This window comes from Chiloscyllium plagiosum, unplaced genomic scaffold (assembly GCF_037043375.1).
Source record: "Chiloscyllium plagiosum isolate Xiang-an unplaced genomic scaffold, Cpla_swu_hap1 HiC_scaffold_7, whole genome shotgun sequence".
Classification (NCBI taxonomy): Eukaryota; Metazoa; Chordata; class Chondrichthyes; order Orectolobiformes; family Hemiscylliidae; genus Chiloscyllium; species Chiloscyllium plagiosum.
This window is the reverse complement of record NW_028270145.1, coordinates 78,957,190-78,979,275: the sequence shown is the minus strand read 5'-3', so window position 1 is coordinate 78,979,275 and position 22,086 is coordinate 78,957,190. Positions and strand designations below refer to the sequence as shown.

Here is a 22,086-nt window from a genome sequence, read left to right as displayed (position 1 = left end):
AAACCTAACAGATTAGCGAGCAAACTTACAACCTGAACAGAAAGCCATCTTCACTGAATTCTATACATCCCCTTAAAAAGATACAGATTATTAACATAATAGAATTGTAATGTTCATCTTATGATGTTTAAAATAACAGCAGCACATCAACATAACTAACATTAACATAGCTTTTGACGGAATGTGGAATCAAAGAATTTAAACAAAATCGAAGTCAATGGGAATCAGGACACTGTCTACTAGCTGGAGTCACAAATAGTCCAAAGAATTATGGCTGTGGTCAAATGGAGGAAAAATCCCTGTTGGGAGTTTTCTACAGGTCTCCGAATAGTTCCAGAGATATAGAGGAAAGGATTGCAAAGGCGATTCTGGATAGGAGCAAAAGTAACTGGGTAGTTCTTATGGGGACTTCAACTTTCCAAATATTGACTGGAAGTGCTATAGTTTGAGTACATTAGATGGGTCATTTTTTGTCCAATGTGTTCAGGAGGGTTTCCTGACAGTATGTAGACAAGCCAACAAGAGGTGACACCACACTGGATTTGGTACTGGGTAAGTCAACTCGGCCAGGTTTTGTTTATGGTATGTTTACTTCAGTGATGGAAAGGGTTAGGTATATACTACAGGGCAAGAGTTATAGTTCGGGGTAAAGGCATTTATGATACAATTAGGCAAGCTTTAGGATGCATAGAAGGGGAAGGAAACTTCAGGGGATGGGCACAATTGAAATGTGGCGCTTATTCAAGCAACAGCTACTGAGTGTTCTTGATAAGTGTGTGCTTGTCAGGAAGGGAGGAAGTGGTCAAGTGAGGGAACCGTAGTTTACTAAGGCAGTTGAATCTCTTATCATCAAGAGGAAAGAGGCAGCTTATGTTAAGATAAGATATGAAGGCTCAGTTAGGGCATTTGAGAGTTACAAGTTAGCCAGGAAAGACCTAAAGAGAGAACGAACAGAAGCTAAGAGGGGACATGAAAAGTCGTTGGTGGGTAGGATCAAAGAAAATCCTAAAGCTTTCTATAGGTAGACCAGGAATAAAAGAATGACTAGAGTAAGATTAGGGCCTGTTAAGGACAGTACTGGGAAGCCGTACATTGAGTTGGAGGAGAAAGAAGCTCAAAATGAATATTTTTTGTCAGTATTCACAGTGGAAAAATACAATGTTGTCAAGAAGAATACGGAGATACAGGCTACTAGACAGGATTGAGGTTCACAAGGTGGTGTTAGCAGTTCTGGAAAGTGTGAAAATAGGTAAGTGACCTGGACTGGATAGGATTTATCTGAGGATTTTCTAGGAGGCGAGGGAGGCTGCAGGCTGGAGGGACATAAATAAGCTGCAGAGCTCGGCTAAGAAGTGGCAATTGGAGATTAATGCAGAACAGGGAGATAATTCACCTTGGAAGGAGCAACAGGAATAAAGAGTATTGAGCTAAATGTTAAGATTCTTGGTAGTATAGATAAGTAGACAGATCTCAGTTGCCATGTACATAGATCCCGGAAAGTTAACAACCCAATTAACCTGGGTTAGCTTTTATTGGTAGAGGGATGGCATTTCAGAGCCATGAGGTCATGTGACAGCTGTACAAAACTCTAGTGCAGCCACACCTGGAATACTGCGCACAGTTCTGATCACCGTGTTATAGGAGGGATGTGGAAGCTTTGGAAAGGAGGTCAGAGGTGATTTATCAGGATGTTGCCTGATATGGAGGGAAGGTCTTATGAGGAAATGGTGAGGGACTTGAGGTTGTTTTTGTTACAGAGAAGATGGAGAGATGACTTAATTGAGACATAGAAGATAACCAGAGGGTTAGATAGGGTGGACAGTGCAAGCCTTTTCCCTTGGATTGTGATGACTAGCAAGAGGGGACACAGCTTTAAAATGAGGGGTGATAGACAGAGGACAGATGTCAGAGGTAGTTTGTTTACTCAACAGTAGGGGCGTGGAATACCCTGTCAACTTTAAGGGCATTTAAATGGTCACTGGATAAACATATGGATGCAAATGGAATAGTGTAGGCTAGCTCAGTCCTACGATCCTAGAAACTAGTATACTATTGCCTTAAAAGCAGTCAGGGGTAGGCAATAAATGCTGGTCTATGATATCTAAATCTCATGATTCAGGCAAGTCTTAAACGAAATGTTCTAGAACTGACCTTTTTACGCTTGATTTCTAAATTTTGTTTTTCCGCAAGTGATTTTACAGCTTCTATCCAAGCACCTGCCATTCGATTTATTCTTAATCGCATCCATCGAAATTCATCATGTGTAGACATCATTTTAAAAAGGTAATTGAAATCTGTTCGAATTTCAGCCTGTGATAAAGATATTTTAATTACTACATGCTTTAATTGCGCTAGTTCAATACGTGTCAGAACATGTTCTCTAGCTTACTATCAAATTCTGAATGATGTGTAAATAAAATCACAACTAAATTCCCAGAGTCTAACAAGTTCCAGTATTTCCCTCTAATTTGGGGATGGATTATGAGAAAAATAGTAAGTATTATAAAACAGAGTTACTGGTTACAAATTTTTCAATCAGAATTCTTGGCTATGACTAGCAAGGAACAAGGCTAAACTCATCAGGAATTATTTTTCAAAGTCAAATTGACTGATCTGTGAATGAGACAGATACCTAACTTGTTCCATATTGTGCTGTTCAGTGTGGTTTCGTCAAAAAATGAAAAACCAGTGGCTCTATTAAACAGTGTGCGCGCATCAAGGAATGCAGGCAGATGTGCCAGAGAGAGATACTATGGCCTTACTTAAATGGCTCTGTCATTTAGAAGATAAAAAGAAACAAGGGAGCTGTAATCTTCACAGCTACTAATAAATACATCCTCATCTTGGAATGGATGTAGAAATCTTTCTGCAGCAGTGGACATAAAATGTACGATATCCTTCAGACGTCTTCTGGTCTGAGCAAATGTATGTCTTCAGAGAGGTACAGATATGAAAGAACACCATTAAACTCAGAAATGGTAAAGAGCCCTAAAAGGAGAATCCAGCATGCATCTTTTTGGCCAGTCTGCACCTCTTTCCCTGAAGAAATCTGAAACAGAGGCATGCCAGAGTTGCATACAGTAAAGAGCACATTAAGATTCAGCTGTACAAACAAGCACAGATGAAAAAGAATTTGAACTGTCAAAGTGACTTGATGAACTTCCACAAATTCTCATATAACCAAACGAAGTGTAGAAGGCAAACAATTTCAAAAAACTATTTGCTGTGATGGAAGATAGCTGCTGACACGGTTAGAGAAATTAATCTGTTTGTGTGTTGCAACTTGGATGTGCCTGTAACATATCCTCATTGATGAATTTTGGAAGGGAGTTGTTGGGCTACAGGAACTACCCTGTTGCACTTAATATGGAATTTTGTCTTATTATTATTTAATTTACAACTAAAGAATTTCAAAATAGCATTGGTGATGTGTATTCAGCATCTCTGAATTTACTGATTAATGCAATTTACTCTGATTTTTGGTTTTATTGTGCAATAACAATTTAAATGTACTCTTGTGCTGTTTCAGAAGTCCAATCAAAATGATTAGGTGAACCAAAATAAAACAGTTCATTAATGCACTATTTAAAAATGCATCTAAAGAAACAGGTACCTTTTCAATGCCCAGGTTACATAAACATTTAGTTGAGGCTGTGCCAGTATAGAGAATGCTGAAGAGCATTTAAAGTTTCAACCGAAAACTAGCAATGTAATTGAAACATAAAGCTTTAATCATTAATTATATTATTGGTCTCACCACCTTACTATCTTTTTGGTTTCAAAAATCCCTTAAGTACAGAACTGTATGAGAAAAAAAAAAACAGAGCTCTGACATTCTCACTTATTTCTTTAAAAGTGATTTTGTATATGCCATTTAGTCTACAATTTTAGGTATTAATCTTTTCAATTTTTGTGATATTCAATTCCAATGGAGTCCCAATTACAGACAGCTTAATCTAAAAATGTCTAATAGCACCTAAGCTCCACCCCCATGGTAGATATTCTCAGATGACACTTAGTTGAATTCCAGTAATGATTACTATTACTGCTATAACATTGTCACGTTATTTGTCCCTACCAGATTTCTAAACACTCACTACTCTTCATGTGGCATCACAGATTAATCTTGTACCTTTCCCATACATTCCACAACTGGCACCAGTTTAATTATGCAATTTGAATTCTCTGTAGCGGTTCGTGTGAGCATCAGGATTATACAGTATAATTGGTTACGTAATCAATACGAACCAAATTCTGTTGGTCGGTTTCTTCCCGAGGACTCTTTGCTCTCCATGGTAGAGGGGGACACCAATTTTCAACCTATCCTCAAGGAGAAAAATACATTGAAAACTGGATGAACAGAACTAACGAACAAGAAAAAAAAATAACTATTCTGAAAACTATTCTTAAAGGATGAGACAGCTACATGTACAAATGGTAATAATTCTTTTAAATACAGCCCACAATGCTAACTTCAGACATCTCCAGTATGAGCAAACATATTGCTTCATTCAATATCTCAGTAAACCAAATAAAGATTCAATTTTTTAAAATGTGTAATACAAAAGTGCCTAACAAATGGACAATTTAATATGTTAATGAGTCAATATTAAGTGCGTATTCTGGCTATTGAGGGAGTGCAGCGTAGGTTCATGAGGTCAATCCCTGGAATGGCGGGATTACCTTACACTGAAAGACTGGAGCGACTGGGCTTGTATACCCTTGAGTTTAGAAGACTGAGAGGGGATCTGATTGAGACATACAAGATTATTAAAGGTTTGGACACTCTGGAGGCAGGAAACATGTTTCCGCTGATGGGTGAGTGCCGAACCAGAGGACACAGCTTAAAAATATGGGGTAGACCATTTAGGACAGAAAGGAGGAGAAACTTCTTCACCCAGAGAGTGGTGGCTGTATGGAATGCTCTTCCCCAGAGGGCAGTGGAGGCCCAGTCTCTGGATTCATTTGAGAAAGAATTGGATAGAGCTCTCAAGGATAGTGGAATCAAGGGTTATGGAGATAAGGCAGGAACAGGATACTGATTAAGGATGATCAGCCATGATCATATTGAATGGTGGTGCAGGCTCGAAGGGCAGAATGGCCTACTCCTGCACCTATTATCTATTGTATTTTATACTTTGTCTCTGTTTTGCACAGAACTTGTACATTTCAACATTTACAAATATTTCTTATTTTTGTTATTAGTGGTTTCTTTAAATTAAAGTTTGATGTTTTACCCTATTTCTCAAGCTCAAAAGATCTACAAAACAATTGCATGTGCAATTTATTATCCAATTTTGTCAGAGAACAAAAAAAAGCATATTTTACTTATTTAAGCATACCACCACTGACCTCGCTGAGGTAAATAAAAAATGAGCAAATGGACCCATCCACACCATAGCTGGCATAGCAAGGATCTGACCGCCACATAGTCTTCATCCACTATAATTGAGAAATAATACATGCAAGTTTAATCGCTACATAGAATAAATAATCTACTAGATATTACTGTACATAGATCACATTTATTTTTCTTTACTGTGGATTGTGGAGCAAAGGTGAATAGGACTCCATTAAAATAAGGATTACGTAAGGGGTCACTATACCTTTCAAAGGAGAACAGGTGGCGGGGGGGGGGGGGGGGCAAAAAGAGGCGAGGTGGAGGAGGAGATGACGGAGAGTAGAAGATATTTTGGAACTTAACAGTACTGTGGTATCTGTGTTTAGAGCTAGCTCTGCCAAATTCAGATTGATGATTGGGTTTTCAATTAGGGCTCAATGTTTTGGTCAGGATTCATCAGCATCGTAACAACTCTGAACGATTTCTGGGCAGGTGGACAGCTTGTGTAGGACAATATAGAGAGGCTGAAGGTCTCCAGATTTTAAGAGACAATATCTCTCTCATTTTCACTCCCTGCAGGGAAGTAATTAAAACTGAAAAATATGAGCTATTCTCTTCCAATATTCACCAGAAGCTGTTGCCTCGTAACAGTGACTGAGAAACTGAACAATGTTTCAACACCCCCGTTAAACTGATTAGATCAGGGAGTTGGAAGCAGCAAAAGGGTCACCTCATTCTCTCCTGTAACTGGGACTAGTGCAGATTTAAAGTAGGTTTTGTTGCTGATAACTTGATGGGTTGAAGGGACTCTTCTGTCTTGTACTATTCTAATTTAGATTGGTGCTATTAGAACTGTTTCCCCAACATTTTACTTCTAACCATAATACATATAGGGGAGAGCCACTCTCCCCTACATCAAAGACATCTCAAAGGACTGCCAGACTACTCAGATCTTTTGGCGTCATGGTAGCCCACAAACCCACCAACACACAAACAGCAACTAATGAGCTTGAAAGACCCAATACAGACAATAAACAAAACTAATATAATTTACAAAATACCTTGCAAGAACTATAACAAACACTAAATTGGTCAGAAAACTAGCCACCAGGATACATGAATATCAACTAGCCACAAAAAGACATGACCCACTCTCACTAGTAGCCTTATATACAAAGCAGGAAGGACACCACTTTGACTTGGAGAACGCATCCATCCTCAGACAAGCTAAGCAGAGACATGCACAAGAATTCCAAGAAGCATGACATCCCAACCTAAACTCCATCAACAAACACATTGGCTTGGATCCCAGTTACCACCTCTTGAGAAAAAACAGGAAATGACATCACCACAGGAAATTGTGTCACCAACCCAAGGAAACCTAATCATATAAAGAGAAAGCAGGCCATGTCACCAGTACTTCATTCAGAGGCTCACTTTTGTTACCTGGTATGATGATGAAATGTCTGAAAACAAACCTTCCAGCTTAGCAAGCAAACCTACATCTACATCCATAACACACATCTCAAATGTGGACTTCCCTTCAAATAGCTGTGTCCAATCCACATTTCCCAGCTCCTACCTAATTTTGATATAATTGGCTTTGGCCCAATTTAGTACACTTCCCGGAGGACCACTCTCTCCTTCATCTACGAGTATTCTAAAACTTACAGAATTGTGGTCACTGTTCCCAAAGAAATGCCCCACCACAACTTCTACCACTTGTCCTGGCTCGTTCCCCAGTACCAGATCCAATATGGCCCCTTCCCTCGTCAGACTATTGACATACTGCTCTAGAAAACTCTTCTGCATGCTTCGCACAAATTCTACTCCATCCAGACCTCTGACGCTAAGTGTATCCCAGTCACTGTTGGGAAAATTAAAATCTCCCATCACCACTACCCTATTGCCTCTACATCTATTCATAATCTGTTTACCCATTTGTTCTTCTACCTCACGCTCATTGTTGGGAGGTCTGTAATACAGCCCCAACAATGTAACTGCACCCTTATTTCTCAGCTCCACCCATAATGCCTCACAACTCAAGACCACCTTGGGGGTCCTCCTTTAGCACAGCTGTGATATCGTCCCTGACCAGCAATGCAACTCCACCCCCTCTTTTACTTCCCTCCCTGTCCTGTCTGAAGCGTCTATATCCTGGAACATTTCGTTGCCAATCATCATGCCCTTCCTTCAATCAAGTCTCTGTGATGGCAATAATGTCACACTCCCAGCACCAATCCAAGCCCTAAGTTCATCTGCCTTACACACTATACTCCTTGCATTAAAGTAGATGCATTTCAGGCCACCAGTTCTTTTGTGTTCACCTGCTCTCTGCCTATTCTTCCCTTCATTAATGTTATCTTCATAATTCTTACACAGTCTCCACTGGCTGCCTATCTGTTTTCTTTCCTGGTTCCCATTCCCTGCCACATTAGTTTAAAACCTCCCCAACAGCAGTAGCAAAAACTCCCCCAAGGACATTGGTTCCGGTCTGGTTCAGATGTAGACAGTCCCTTTTGTAATAGTCCCACCTTCCCCAGAACCGGTCCCAATGTCCAACAAATCTGAACCCCTCCCTCCTACACCATCTCTCAAGCCACGTGTTCATCCTGCCTATTTTTTTCATTTCTACACTGGCTAGCACATGGCACTGGTAGTATTCCCGAGATCACTACCTTTGAGGTCCTCCCCTTTAACTTCTCTCCTAGCTCCCTGAATTCTTCAGGACCTCATCTCGCTTTCTACTTACACCATTGGTGCCAATATGCACCAAGACAACTGGCTGTTCACCCTCCCCTTTTAGAATGCTCTGCAGCAGATTCAGGTCTTGAAGCATTTTTGCATTACCTTTCAAAAAAAAAACAAAAATTGAGTTTAGCTGATTGCTAAAACTTTTCAAGTCCAGAGTTTGGATCAAAAAAGATAGAGTTTTTTGATGAATTATTACAGGACTTTATTGCAGTAGTCCAGTAAATATACTTGTGAACTTACAAAATTCAAATACAACAGATTTGTTAGGAAAATACACCTAGTGAGTAATTTCACATCAAAGACCTGAACTTGGGTGTGAAGATTATAACTTTGAAGTTTTTAGTATGATACAATGTAATAAGTAATGGCTTGGATAGTAACAGACATCATGAAAACAATAGAATTGGTTAATTGGGTTAGGCCACAACATGGTAAATGCAATCCAAAGCTGTTAAACAAGACAATCTTTGCAAAGATAATATGGAGTGGGAATGTAATCTAAATTTTGATAATACAGTTACGTAAGAACCACTTTGGATGGATATAATGAATCATATGGGAAAGAAGTCATTAATAAGAGTGGATCGCAGGCTACTGCACTGTAAGGCACAATGCACGACAAAATATACAACAAGAAATACTGGGTTCTTGTGATAAGGGATGAAATAATCATGAAAAAGTCAAATCAACACATTGTAAAAAATCAGAAAGGCAGTAGTCACCTGGATGAGGAATTCAGATAATGCTTGAGACAGTTTCTCAAAACAGCATATTATAAAAATTGGCCACAGTAATTTATATTAGTCTTGCTTAATGTGTAACATGTTTTTTTTTAAGATTAGATTCCCTGCAGTGTGAAAATAGACCTTGTGGCCCAATAAATCCACTCTGAAGAGTAACCCACCCAGACCATTTCCCTCTAGCTAATGCACCACTGGTTAATTTAGCGTGGCCAATCCACCTGACCTGTGGGTGGAAACCAGAGCACCCAGGAGGAAATCCACGCAGTCACAGGGAGAATGTACAAACCCCACAAAGACAGTCACCCAAAGGTGGAATTGAACCGGGGTCCCTGGTGCTGAGAGGCTGCAGTGCTGATTAATGAGTTACCTCAGAGCAAAGAAAACCCAAGGCAGCAGTGACCAAGACAATTTAATTTTCCATAAAGGGAGAGGACTGGGTCCAAAATAAGTATTTTAAAACTAAATAAGCCTGAAAGTGGAGAGACCAGAAGTGAATTGACTTATTTAACTCTGTATCTCGAATGATGTAGATCAAAGGGATAATTAGGTAACATATTCCTACTGCAGAGAGATTCTAAAAACAGGACCTACCATCTGTAGCTAACTAAAGTTAGAGAATGCTACAAATAATAAGTATTCAATTGTACCAAGACGACCAACAGGTCAAATAACTGATTAGAATATAAAGAATGGCTGAAAATAACTAAAAAAGGTTCAAAAGGAGGAAAAAATTAGAATGGAAGGGGAAACCAGCTAGAAATGCAAAAGAGAGCAAGAGTTTACACATCTGTTCAAACAAGGAAAAGAACAAAGTGAGTGTTAGTTCTCTGAAGAACAAGAATGGATAGTTAATAGTAGATAAGAAAGAAATAGATAAAATGAACGAATAAATAAGTTGCTTCTGTTATAAATATGGAAGATACAAATAAAAATTCCATCAAAAGTTGCAAAATCAGCAGATGGAAGGGACAGAGGAACTTGCAATCTTAATAGTAGTAGTAATAAATGAACAGATGGTACTGCAGGATGACTGGTCACTAGAGCCAGACAAACTTCATCCTAGGATTTTCAAAGATGTTGATAATAAGGTAACTGATGCATTGATATTAATTTTCCAAAACATTTCTAGCTTTTGGAAAAGGTTTGATGGACTGCAAAGTATTAAAATATACCCTCTATTCAATGAAGGGAGGCAGTAAACAGGAAATAATAGGCCAATTAGATTGATGTGCATCATGGGGAAGGTGTGAAAATATATTGAGATATAATAACTGCACGCTTAGAAAAACTCAAGGTAATCAAGAGAAAAATCATCATGGTTGGCCAAAATATAGAATTTGTTTTATAGAATCCCTACAATGTGGAAACAAGCCCTTTGGCTCAACAAGTCCACAAAGAGTAACCCACACAGACGCACTCTCTCTACCCTATACTTACCCGGACTAAATGCGCCTAACCTACACATCCCTGAACACTACGGGCAATTTAGCTTGGCCAATTCATCTACCCTGCACATCTTTGGATAATGGGAGTAAACCGGAGCACACAGGAGGAAGCCTGTGCAGACACAGGGAGAATGTGCAAACTCCACACACAATCACCAGAGGCTGGAATCAATCTGGGTCCTGGTGCAGTGAGGCAGCAGTGCTAACCACTAAGCCATTGTGTGGCTCCATGTGGAAAAAAACATGCATTATGGAACAAGACCCACTACATATTTGGATTGCCAGCAGGCATCTGGTAAATGCTGCCATGTTAAAAAAAGTATTTGCAAAGAAGGAGCTCATGGTATACGGGTTAACAATAATAGCACGTACAGAAAATAAGTTGGCCGAAAATAGACATTTTTTAACCTATTTATTGAAAGCAAATGATTGCGAATGCTGGAAATCTGAAAAATAATAGAAAATGCTGGAGAAACTCAAGTCTTGCATCTGTGGAATTAAATAGGACTTCTTCAGAAATAGTAGACCTTTGTCTGATTGGCAGGACATAACCAGTGAAGCCCCACAGGAGTCTGCACTGTGACCTCACTTTTTTTTAATAATTTTTTGAAATACCTACATGAAGGGAGCTAGGTTTGCCGATGACAAGCAGGAAACGTACATTGTGAAAAAAAAGAGTCAAGGAAGTTGCAGACAGATATGGACAAGTTGAATACATTTGCAAAATATCTGGCAGAGTTGTTGTGGTTCTGTTCGCTGAGCTGGAAATTTGTGTTGCAGACGTTTCGTCCCCTGTCCAGGTGACATCCTCAGTGCTTGGGAGCCTCCTATGAAGCGCTTGTGTTGTTTCCTCTGGCATTTATAGTGGTTTGTCTCTGCCGCTTCAGGTTGTCAGTTCTAGCTGTCCGCTGCAGTGGGTCCAGGTCGATGTGCTTATTGATTGAATCTGTGGATGAATGCCATGCCTCTAGGAATTCCCTGGCTGTTCTCTGTTTGGCTTGTCCTATGGTAATAGTGTTGTCCCAGTCGAATTCATGTTGCTCGTCATCTGCGTGTGTGGCTAAGGATGTCGTTTTGTGGCTAGTTGGTGTTCATGGATACGGATCGTTAGCTGTCTTCCTGTTTGTTCTATGTAGTGTTTTGTGCAGTCCTTGCATGGGATTTTGCACACTATGTTGGTTTTGCTCATGCTGGGTATCGGGTCCTTTGTCCTGGTGAGTTGTTGTCTGAGAGTGGCTGTTGGTTTGTGTGCTGTTATGAGTCCTAGTGGTCGTAGTAGTCTGGCTGTCAGTTCAGAGATGTCCTTGATGTATGGCAACGCAGCTAGTCCTTTGGGGTTGTGGCATGTCCTCATTCCATTGTCTTTCCTTTAGGTATCTGTTGATGAAATTGCAGGGGTATCCGTTTTTGGCGAATATATTGTAGAGGTGTTCTTCTTCCTCTTTTTGCAGTTCTGGTGTACTGCAGTGTGTTGTGGCCCTTTTGAAAAGTGTCTTGATGCAACTTCTTTTGTGTGTGTTGGGGTGGTTACCATACATCAAGAACATTTCTGAACTGACAGCCAGACTACTACGACCACTAGGACTCATAACAGCACACAAACCAACAGCCACTCTCCGACAACAACTCACCAGGACAAAGGACCTGATACCCAGCATGAGCAAAACCAACACAATGTACAAAATCCCATGCAAGGACTGCGCAAAACATCACATAGGACAAACAGGAAGACAGCTAATGATCCATATCCATGAACACCAACTAGCCACAAAACGACACTACCAGCTATCCTTAGTAGCCACACACACTGATGACAAGCAACATGAGTTCGACTGGGACAACACTACTATTATAGGATAACCCAAACAGAACAGCCAGGGAGTTCCTAGAGGCATGGCACTCATCCACAGATTCTATCAACAAACACATCGACCTGGACCCACTGCAGCGGACAGCTGGAACCGAAAACCGGAAACGGCAGAGACAAACCACTATAAATGCCGGAGGAAACAACACAGAAGCGCATCACAGGAAGCTCCCAAGCACTGAGGATGTCACCTAGACAGAGGACGAAATATCTGCAACAAATTTCCAGCTCGGCAAACAGAACCATAACAACGAGCACCCGAGCTACAAATCTTCTCACAAATCTGGCAGAGTGTATAATGTTGTTCTTCCTGACAAAGTGACAACAAAGCAGGATATTACTTGAACTGAAAATGACTTCAGAAATTCAGATGCAGAAGGATTTTGGTGTTCTGGTGCATGAGTCACAAGGCGTTAATGTGCAGGTACAGCACTTAATTGGGCAGGTTAAATGAAACAACCACCTTTAATTACAAGGAGCATGGATCATAAAAAAAAGGATATCATGCTTCCGTTATACATGATATTGATGACCTCACATCTTGAATGTTGTGTGCAATTTAATTAAGATGCAAATGTATTGGATGTGGATCAGTGATGGTTTACTAGATCAATAACTGGAATGATGGAGTTGTGTTAGGAGGATAGTTAGACCAAATGGTCTTACTTCCACTCAAGATTAACAGTGAAAGCTGACTAGATTGAAACATGCAAGATCCTGAATGGTCTTGACAAGGTCGACATAAGATAAGATGTTTCCTTTCATGGGTCAGTCCAGATTAGGGGGCACTAGAGAGTAGATATTGCTCTTTCAGAATAGACATGAAGAGAACCCATTTTATTCCCCCCTCAGAGGGTTCTGCAACTTTATTTTCTCCACCTGAGGCATGATGTTGCGACGGTCAAATATATTTAGGTGTCAGCAAACCAGCCTAGGAGCGCTCACACGAGATTAATTGAAGAAAAGTGTCTGCACGTGTCTTGGTCTTCAGAAACATCTGCAGCTTTTTGACTTAAACACTCTTTCAGACTTTAAATTATATTTAAAACTATTCAAAAATATATAGTTAAAAGGTCATATAGAAAAGCGAATCCATTTGGTAAAGAAGGGAATGAAAACAAAAAATTTCCACACAAGTGAAAAGTACAATCCTGAATGGCAACCCCTTCCCCTCACCAAACCTTCTGTAAATCTTTCCTGTTTGTTTCTTCAAGTGCCAAGAAGCAAATATGTTTCAGGTTCAGATTTCTTTTTCTAACCTGGCTGTTAGTCAGACAAGATGATAATTTGGAAAACTAATACTTACCATAATTCAAATTTGGGGTGAGGGGTTATTGGAGAAAGAGGGATGTCTTGATCAGTGTTTATGATAGTCACTTAGTGATTTCTGTTATCAAGTACACGTCTATTAACACAGGGACAGAATCTGATACACCTTGGCTATATTGCACCATTCCAGGGTTCACAAATGCCCGGGAGGTTTGACTAAAACAACACTAAGTAAAGAGATGTTAGATGTTGGAGAAAGGGTGGTTGGAAGGAAACCAAAGATATTGTTGTTATCTGCAACAATAAAAGTAACATATTATAAATAGAAATAATTTTCAACATAGGTTTGGTTTTACCTTCAATTTACTCTCACAGTGAGGGAAGCCATCCATAGGAGGCAATTCACACTGTTCCTGGGCTCCATTGATTAGATCTGCAGAGGAGAAAGAAGTGATTCTTTCAAATACTGGGCAAGAAGTTTAAAAATCCTAACAATCACTTTATCTACTGAAAAAGATATTCTAACATAATGCAACACAACTGACTTCGACAAGAATACCAGATTATCTTTGCAAAGGTTTTGCCAAATACATTAGGTAGGAAAGTCTGGCACCAATCTAGAAATGGTAGCTATTACAGCAATTAAAAACATTAAGCACCATTAGCTATAGTTCTGTTAGCCCAGAATCTGCAGTTTTATTAATTACTATAGCAACTGTAATTAACATGTTCACATTATGGAAGTATATTTTATGTACTAGAACAATTAAAAGATAAAGCATAATGTAATCAAATGTCACAAGAGCAAATGATAAACAAATCTACTTAATATAGACAGGCATTCACAAATAAAACAAAGTTCTTACATTCTGACAACATTCATAAAATGTGACAAAAGGGTCGTAATTTGAAATATCTTGTTACACTATATCAAATTTCTACTAACTATAGCAATCTTTGTAACTTGGAATCGAAAGATAATTAGAAATGCTTCATGGCAGCCAGAAGCTGAAAAGATAATGAGGACGATTTTCAATCATATTGCCACGTTCTCCTCAAATTTTACTATCATTACAGCATGCAGAGATTGTTTTCTCCCCATGAGATGAGATTTAAGGAAAAATACATTCAATTCTATATTGGAAAGCAGGTAAGAGTGACAATATTGATCAAAAAAGGACTCAAAAACAGAACTCAAGATCATTTTCAAGCTAATGTTTTTTTTCCAACATTTAGGTTTTATTTTCAAACATCAAAAGGCAAAATCTAGCTAGTCATTTTGTTTTAAGAAAAATCAAGGAGGCAGAGAAAAGAAAAAAATTAACTTAAAATGACAAATCACAATTATTTACGAATTGAGCACAATGACAATTTGGGAATAGCAAAAGCTTTCCAAACATTAAGCCAAGAAAGGCACGTGAATGAAATTTGAGGTAAGAGCTAGAACAAGAAAAAGAAACTAAACCAAGGAATTTTAGAGGTGCAAATTAATGCAGATGCCGGAACCTGTACCGAAAACAAATGTTGGAAGTCACAGTGGGTCAGGCAGCACCCGTGGAGAGACAGCAAGCTAACATTGAGTCCAGATGATGACTTCAGAGCTTGCTCTCTCACCATGGATGCTGCCTGATCTGTTGCGATTTTAATGAATATTACAAAAAGGTAAAGTAGTAAATAACACTATGTGCACAAGTGTAGGGCCGAGCAAAAATCCCCATCACCAAGGACAAGACCTTGGACTTTTCTAATATCTAAAATAGGGGATAAAATCTTGGAGTGAAACTGCAAACATGCAATAGAGCCAGCAGAATGGGGATGTGTGTCTGGGACTACTGTTCAGACTGGAATTCCTATTTACACCACCTCTCTAAAAGAACAATCAATTGAAACTAACAGATTCCAGCCAGAGACAGTTTTTACACTTCCAGCTACCCAGCAGACAGTACTGAGCCTACAGAGTTACTAGGCATTCAACTTCAAATCAAAATCCATTCACAGTTTCCAGAACCAGGAATCTGGAGGTGATTCAAACCATTTAAAAATCAAATTAACTGATTGCAAACCAGAACCCGCTAAAAGGAAGTCTTTTAGAACATTTAAGCAATGTGTCCCCAGTCTGGTAATATCATGCTTACGCTCTGCCATCTTTAAAATGTATTACAAAATGCAGGCAGGTAGAAAAGTTGTATCAGAAGTGTTGCGTCCACTCATGGAGAGTACAATATCTAGTTATTCAAAATAAAAAATCTTACAATATTCTTATTAACTATGAATTTTCAAAACTAATTTGTGAAATTTCACAATGATGTGTTACCTCGGTTTTACTTCAACATCGAAAAGCTCTTCAAGAACAATTCCTTCCTCATCACCCCAACACCAACGACAATGACAATCTGAGTGGCCTAAATCTTCCAACATCCAGGTGGGGCAAATAACAACCTAAGTCAATGATGCATCTCATCAACCTGAAGATGCTCTGGTAAATGCACAATCTTGTGCAGGCAGTTTAAACCGTTTAATTGCCGGTTTAACCCTTTCCAGAATATTGCACAATTCCCCACAGTTTATTCAGATGGCCTGAACCATGTTTGTAGTATTATTTGGAGGAATTCATACCAAATGTAAAGCCTGCTAAAGCCTCCAGCATTACACCAGTAAGTCATCTGGCATGCCAAGGTGCAATAGCAAGCATAACAACATTTACCCGGACTTGGAAATACTCACCCCTCTTCCAACTGTTCATCATGTCCTCAGTAATGATCACACTAACACTCCTTCATCTAAGCAAAGGTATCTATTCCTACCCATGCTCAGATCATTTTGAGTGCAAGCAGCAACGGAGTTAAGACAAACCCAAAAGACTGCAGCTAAGGTAAGGCAGTTTTTTAAAATTACTTACCGGTAGCAGACAGCGGTGTTTCCCTTTCACAGAAGGAGCAGGAGCAACGGAGGAAGTGACAAGGACCAGAGGGGCAGCCGGGAAGGAAAGCAGTTTCCATATATAATCAGCAAGGTGGCTAAACCAGAGACTCTACAACTGTAGTGTCTCCCACCCGCCCTCCTCCTCTAACCTAGTTAATAAGGTAAGGTTCATTCTAAACTTCCTCTATTGAATGTAAGTTTGTTATAAATTTTATAGCAATTTGAACTAAGCTTTCTACTTTAGTACTGAGTGGGTGTTCAGATAAGTCGGGTATGGATGCTAGGGCTGTTGCTTGCTCCTCCTGCAGAATGTGGCAGGTGGGAGACATGGCACACGTCTCTGCTGGCTACATCTGTGGGAAGTGCACCCAAGTCCAGCTCCTTGAAAACAGTGTTAGGGAATTGGAGCTGGACGAACTACGGATCATTCGGGAGGCTGAGAGGGTAATTGAGAGGAATTACCGGGAGTTGGTCACTCCTAAGGCTCAGGACAAGGATAGATGGGTTACAGTTAGGGGGAGGAAAGGGGACAGACAGACAGTGCAGAGATCCCCTGTGGACATTCCCCTCAGCAATAAGTATACCGTTTTGGATACTGCTGGGGGGGTGAAATGACCTACTGGAGGAAAGCCATAGCAGTCAGTTCTCTGGCACTGAGCCTGACACTGTGGCAAAGAAGGGAAGGGGGCAGCATAGAAAATTACTCGTGGTAGGGGACTCGATAGGAGATTTTGTGGTCAGGGTCGGGATTCCCGGAAGGTATGTTGCCTCCCTAGTGCCAGGGTCTGGGACGTCTCCGATCGGGTGTGTATAAGGTTCTAAAAGGGGAGGGCGAACAGCCAAAAATCGTGTTACATATTGGCACTAATGATATAGCCAGGAAAAGGATCGAGGATATAAAAAAGTGATTTCAGGGAGTTAGGATGGAAGCTGCAAAGCAGGATGAACAGAGTAGTGTTCTCTAGTTTACTACCGATGCCACGAGATAGTGAGGCGAGGAACAGGGAGCAGGCGCAGCTTAACACGTGGCTGCGCAGCTGGTGTAGGAGGGAGGACTCCAGATATGTAGATAATTGGGATGCCTTCTGGGGAAGGTGGGACCTGTACAAGAAGGATGGGGACCAATGTCCTGGGTGGAAGGTTTGCTGGAGTAGTTCGAGAGGGTTTAAACTAGTATGGGGAGGGGGGTGGGAACCTGAGCTGTATACCGGACGTGAGAGTTGATACAGATGAGGCAATAGCAAGAGGTAGACCAGCTAGTGGGAAGGATTTTCCTGGGAAGGATTTTCCTGGGAAGGAACGAAGGGATCAGTTCAAGTGTGTTTGCTTTAACGCAAGGAGTATCAGGAATGAAAATGATGAACTTAGAGCATGGATCAGGACCTGGCGCTATGATGTTGTGGCCATAACAGAGACATGGGTTTCTCAGGGGCAGGAATGTTTGCTGGATGTTCCAGGGTTTAGAGCATTTAAAAAGAATAGGCGGGGGGGGGAAAAAAAAATAAAAGAGGGGGTGTAGCACTACTAATCAGAGAGACTATCACAGCTACAGAATCTTCCATTGTTGAGGAAGATCTGCCTACCGAGTCAGTATGGGTGGAAATTAGGAACAGCAAGGGAGCAGTCACCTCGTTAGGGGTTTACTACAGGCCCCCCAATAGCAGCAGGGAGATGGAAGAAAGCAAAAGTCGGCAGATTTTGGAAAAGTGTGGACGTAGTAGGGTTGTTGTAATGGGTGACTTTAACTTTCCCAATATTGATTGGAACCTCCTTCGAGCAGAAGATTTGAATGGAGCTGTTTTTGTAAGGTGTGTTCAGGAGGGTGTCTTAACTTAGTACGTTGATTGGCCGACGAGGGGAGAGGCCATTCTAGACTTGGTGCTCGGAAACGAGCCGGGGCAGGTATCAGATCTTGTGGTGGGAGAGCATTTTGCTGATAGTGACCACAACTGCCTCACATTCTACATAGCTATGGAGAAGGAGAGGATTAGGCAAAATAGGAGGATATTTAATTGGGGAAGAGGAAACTATGATGCGATTAGACATGAGTTAGGAAGCATGGATTGGGAGCAATTGTTCCATGATGAAGGCAGTATAGACATGTGGAGACTGTTCAAGGAACAGTTGTTGCAAGTGATGAATAAATATGTCCCTCTGACACAGGCAAGAAGGGGTAAGATAAAGGAACCTTGGATGACGAGAGCGGTGGAGCTTCTCATCAAAAGGAAGAAGGTAGCTTACATAAGATGGAGGAAGCTAGGGTCAAGCTCAGCTCTAGAGGATTACAGGCAGGTAAGGAAGGAGCTCAAAAATGATCTGAGGAGAGCCAGGAGGGGGCACGAGAAAGGCTTGGCAGAAAGGGTTAGGGAGAACACAAAGGCATTTTACACTTATGTGAGGAATAAGAGAACGGTCAAAGAAAGAGTAGGGCCGATCAGGGATAGCATAGGGAACTTGTGTGTGGAGTCTGAGGAGGTAGGGAAAGCCCTAAATGAGTTTTTTGCTTCTGCCTTTCCGAAAGAAACAAACTTTGTAGTGAATGAAACCTTTGAAGAGCAGATGTGCATGCTGGAATGGATAGAGATAGAGGAAGCTGATGTGCTGAAAATTTTGTCAAACATTAAGATTGACAAGTCGCCAGGCCCGGACCATATTGGTCCTCGGCTACTTTGGAAAACGAGAAATGCAATTGCTTCGCCACTTGCGAAGATCTTTGCATCCTTGCTCTCCACTGGAGTCGTACCTGAGGACTGGAGAGGCAAATGTAATTCCTCTCTTCAAGGAAATAGGGAAATCCCGGCAATTACAGACCAGTAAGTCTCACGTCTGTCATCTGCAAGGTGTTAGAAAGGATTCCGAGGGATAGGATTTATGACTATCTAGAAGAGCATGGCTTGATTAAATGCAGCTTTGTGAGGGGCAGGTCATGCCTCACAAACCTTATCGAGTTCTTGGAGGATGTGACTAGAAAAGTTGATGAGGGTCGAGCTATGGATGTGGTGTATATGGACTTCAGCAAGGCATTTGATAAGGTTCCCCATGGTAGGCTCATTCAGAAGGTCAGGAGGAATGGGATACAGGGGAACTGAGCTGTCTGTATACAGAATTGGCAGGCCAACAGAAGACAGCGAGTGGTAGTAGAAGGAAAATATTCCGCCTGGAAGTCAGTGGTGGGTGTTCCACAGGGCTCTGTCCTTGGGCCTCTACTGTTTGTAATTTTTATTCATGACTTGGATGAGGGGATTGAAGGATGGGTCAGCAAGTTTGCAGATGACACAAAGGTTGGAGGTGTCGTTGACAGTATAGAGGACTGTTGTAGGCTGCAGCGGGACATTGACAGGATGCAGAGATGGGCTGAGAGGTGGCAGATGGGAGTTCAACCTGGATAAATGCAAAGTGATGCATTTTGGAAGGTCGAATTTTAAAGGTGAGTACAGGATTAAGGATAGGATTCTTGGCAGTGTGGAGGAACAGAGGGATCTTGGTGTGCAGATACATAGATCCCTTAAAATGGCCACCCAAATAGTACAGAGTTGTTAAGAAAGCATATGGTGTTTTGGCTTTCATTAACAGGGGGATTGATTTTAAGAGCCGTGAGATCTTGTTACAGCTCTATAAAACTTTGGTTAGACCGCACTTGGAATACTGCGTCCAGTTCTGATCGCCCTATTATAGGAAAGATGTGGATGCTTTGGAGAGGGTTCAGAGGAGGTTTACCAGAATGCTGCCTGGATTGGAGGGCTTGTCTTATGAAGAGAGGTTGACTGAGCTCGGACTTTTTTCATTGGAGAAAAGGACGGAGGAGAGGGGACCTAATTGAGGTATACAAGATAATGAGAGGCATAGATAGAGTCGATAGCCAGAGACTATTTCCCAGGGCAGAAATGACTAACACGAGGGGTCATAGTTTTAAGCTGGTTGGAGGAAAGTATAGAGGGGATGTCAGAGGCGGGTTCTTTACAGAGTTGTGAGAGCATGGCATGCGTTGCCAGCAGCAGTTGTGGAAGCAAGGTCACTGGGGACATTTAAGAGACAACTGGACATGCATACGGTCACAAATTTGAGGGTGCATACATGAGGATCAGTGGTCAGCACAACATCGTGGGCTGAGGGACCTGTTCTGTGCTGTTCTAGTGTTCTATCATCCTAATGGTCTTCCCACCCTTCGAATTTACCTCATTCTACCTTACCCCAACCCAAAGGGGCCCCTTTCAATCTCCTGGCCTTTATTTTCCCCCTCCAATTTTAGCCTTCATCTCTCCTCCTCCAGTCCTCTTTCTTCCCCCTCATTCTACCCCAATCCCATCCCCATCTCCTACCCATCATTGATTTCCCTACCATTCTAGCCCTGCCCAGCTTTCTAAATCCTGCCATTTCAACAGCATCTCTTGGTCCTTTCCTTATCACCACTCTCTAAACTTCTCTCCACCAACCTACCCCCTGCCCCCCCACTCTCCTCCGCCACACTAACCACCATGCAATTGGAGCGTGGATTAAGCAGTGCCCAGAGAGGAGCAGGGGTAATAAGAAAAAGTTAACATTTCAAGTCCAGCATCACTCTTCTTCCCGTTTCTCTCTCTCCACAGATGCTGCCAAGCCTGCTGAATTTCTCCCGCTTGGTTTTATTTCAGATTTCCAGCATCTGCAGCATTTTGCTTTTATTTACATTCCAGGTACTGGCCCTTCAAGGTTCCCAGTTCAGAAAGTCCAAAAGCTGGTTTAATAATTTACTTGCTACAAGCAAGTCAGTCCTGATTTCAATGAAATGAGGTGTCTTCTTTAATCCTGAGACACACCAGTGCAAATGACAATTCAAAGAGGTGAACAGGAAAAGAAATGAATTTGCAAAACAGACAGAGGGAAAAAAAAAAATAGGGAATTAACTAAATGCAAAATAGTCAATAGAAATGTCAAAGCTCTTCCAAGTTTAAAAAAGGTACCCAGGAAGTACGGCCTGCTCTTATTGCTTTGCTCTAATTGTTTAAGCAAAACATTGTGGCTAACTTTCTACAAAGGAAATTAAATATGTGCCACTTAAATGGGTTATAGACAAAGATTATGTACTTACCTGCCACATTAACCTTCTCAACAGTGACAGAGCTGGGGCTCACAGTACTTGTAGCATTAGTAGAATTTATACCTGTCCCATTTAAAATCATCAGGTTGTCTACTTTTGACTCCAATTTTCCAAGACGTTGTAAAATGTTATCAAGGAGAACAGCCAATGTCTTCTTCAAATCTGGAAAATATTTAAATATAAATTAATTTTAGTGAGATTTCTGTTAACAAATTTGACTAATGCGGAACAAAATCTTTTCCTCAAAATTACAAAAGGAACATATGATCCTTGGGGGGGGGGGGGCGCAATACTTCTAAAGAGCACCCAAAGATGCCAAAAAAGTGCAGCCATGCTCATAATAGACTATACAAACAGTAAATTTAACTCAAGTGAATAATCTTTTATTATGCACTTCTGTAGTATGCTTCCAAAAGATTATATGAGGGGGTAAGATATATCAGAGTTATCACAGTTTGTCACCGTCACTGAGGACTTGAGCTCAAAACCATCATGGTAAATGGTGAAATCGGAATCGAATTAATGAATCTGGAATTAAAAGCTCACCAAATGGTGATAAACGTATTGTCAACAATCAACCAAACAGGAAACAAAGATACACAAAGTTCTGTTAATTCTACTTACTACTCCTTATTAACACCTTGCTATTTATCCTAAAATTGAAAGAG

The 22,086-nt window shown here is 40.8% G+C and overlaps 1 protein-coding gene across 8 annotated transcripts in view; it reads right to left on the bottom strand.

The window, feature by feature from the left end:
- Positions 1-22,086, bottom strand: part of mgat5 (alpha-1,6-mannosylglycoprotein 6-beta-N-acetylglucosaminyltransferase) — a 160,072-nt gene that overhangs the window by 90,010 nt on the left and 47,976 nt on the right. For 7 of the 8 annotated variants that reach the window (XM_043694045.2, XM_043694044.2, XM_043694048.2 and 4 more), the window contains exons 3-7: positions 21,410-21,580; positions 13,776-13,852; positions 5,353-5,442; positions 4,249-4,320; positions 2,152-2,310 (exon numbers count right to left, since the gene is read on the bottom strand). In XM_043694045.2, coding sequence (XP_043549980.1) covers positions 2,152-2,310; positions 4,249-4,320; positions 5,353-5,442; positions 13,776-13,852; positions 21,410-21,580 — 569 coding nt within the window. The remainder of the gene's footprint in view (positions 1-2,151; positions 2,311-4,248; positions 4,321-5,352; positions 5,443-13,775; positions 13,853-21,409; positions 21,581-22,086) is intronic. The other variant, XM_043694047.2, reaches the window with a different exon arrangement.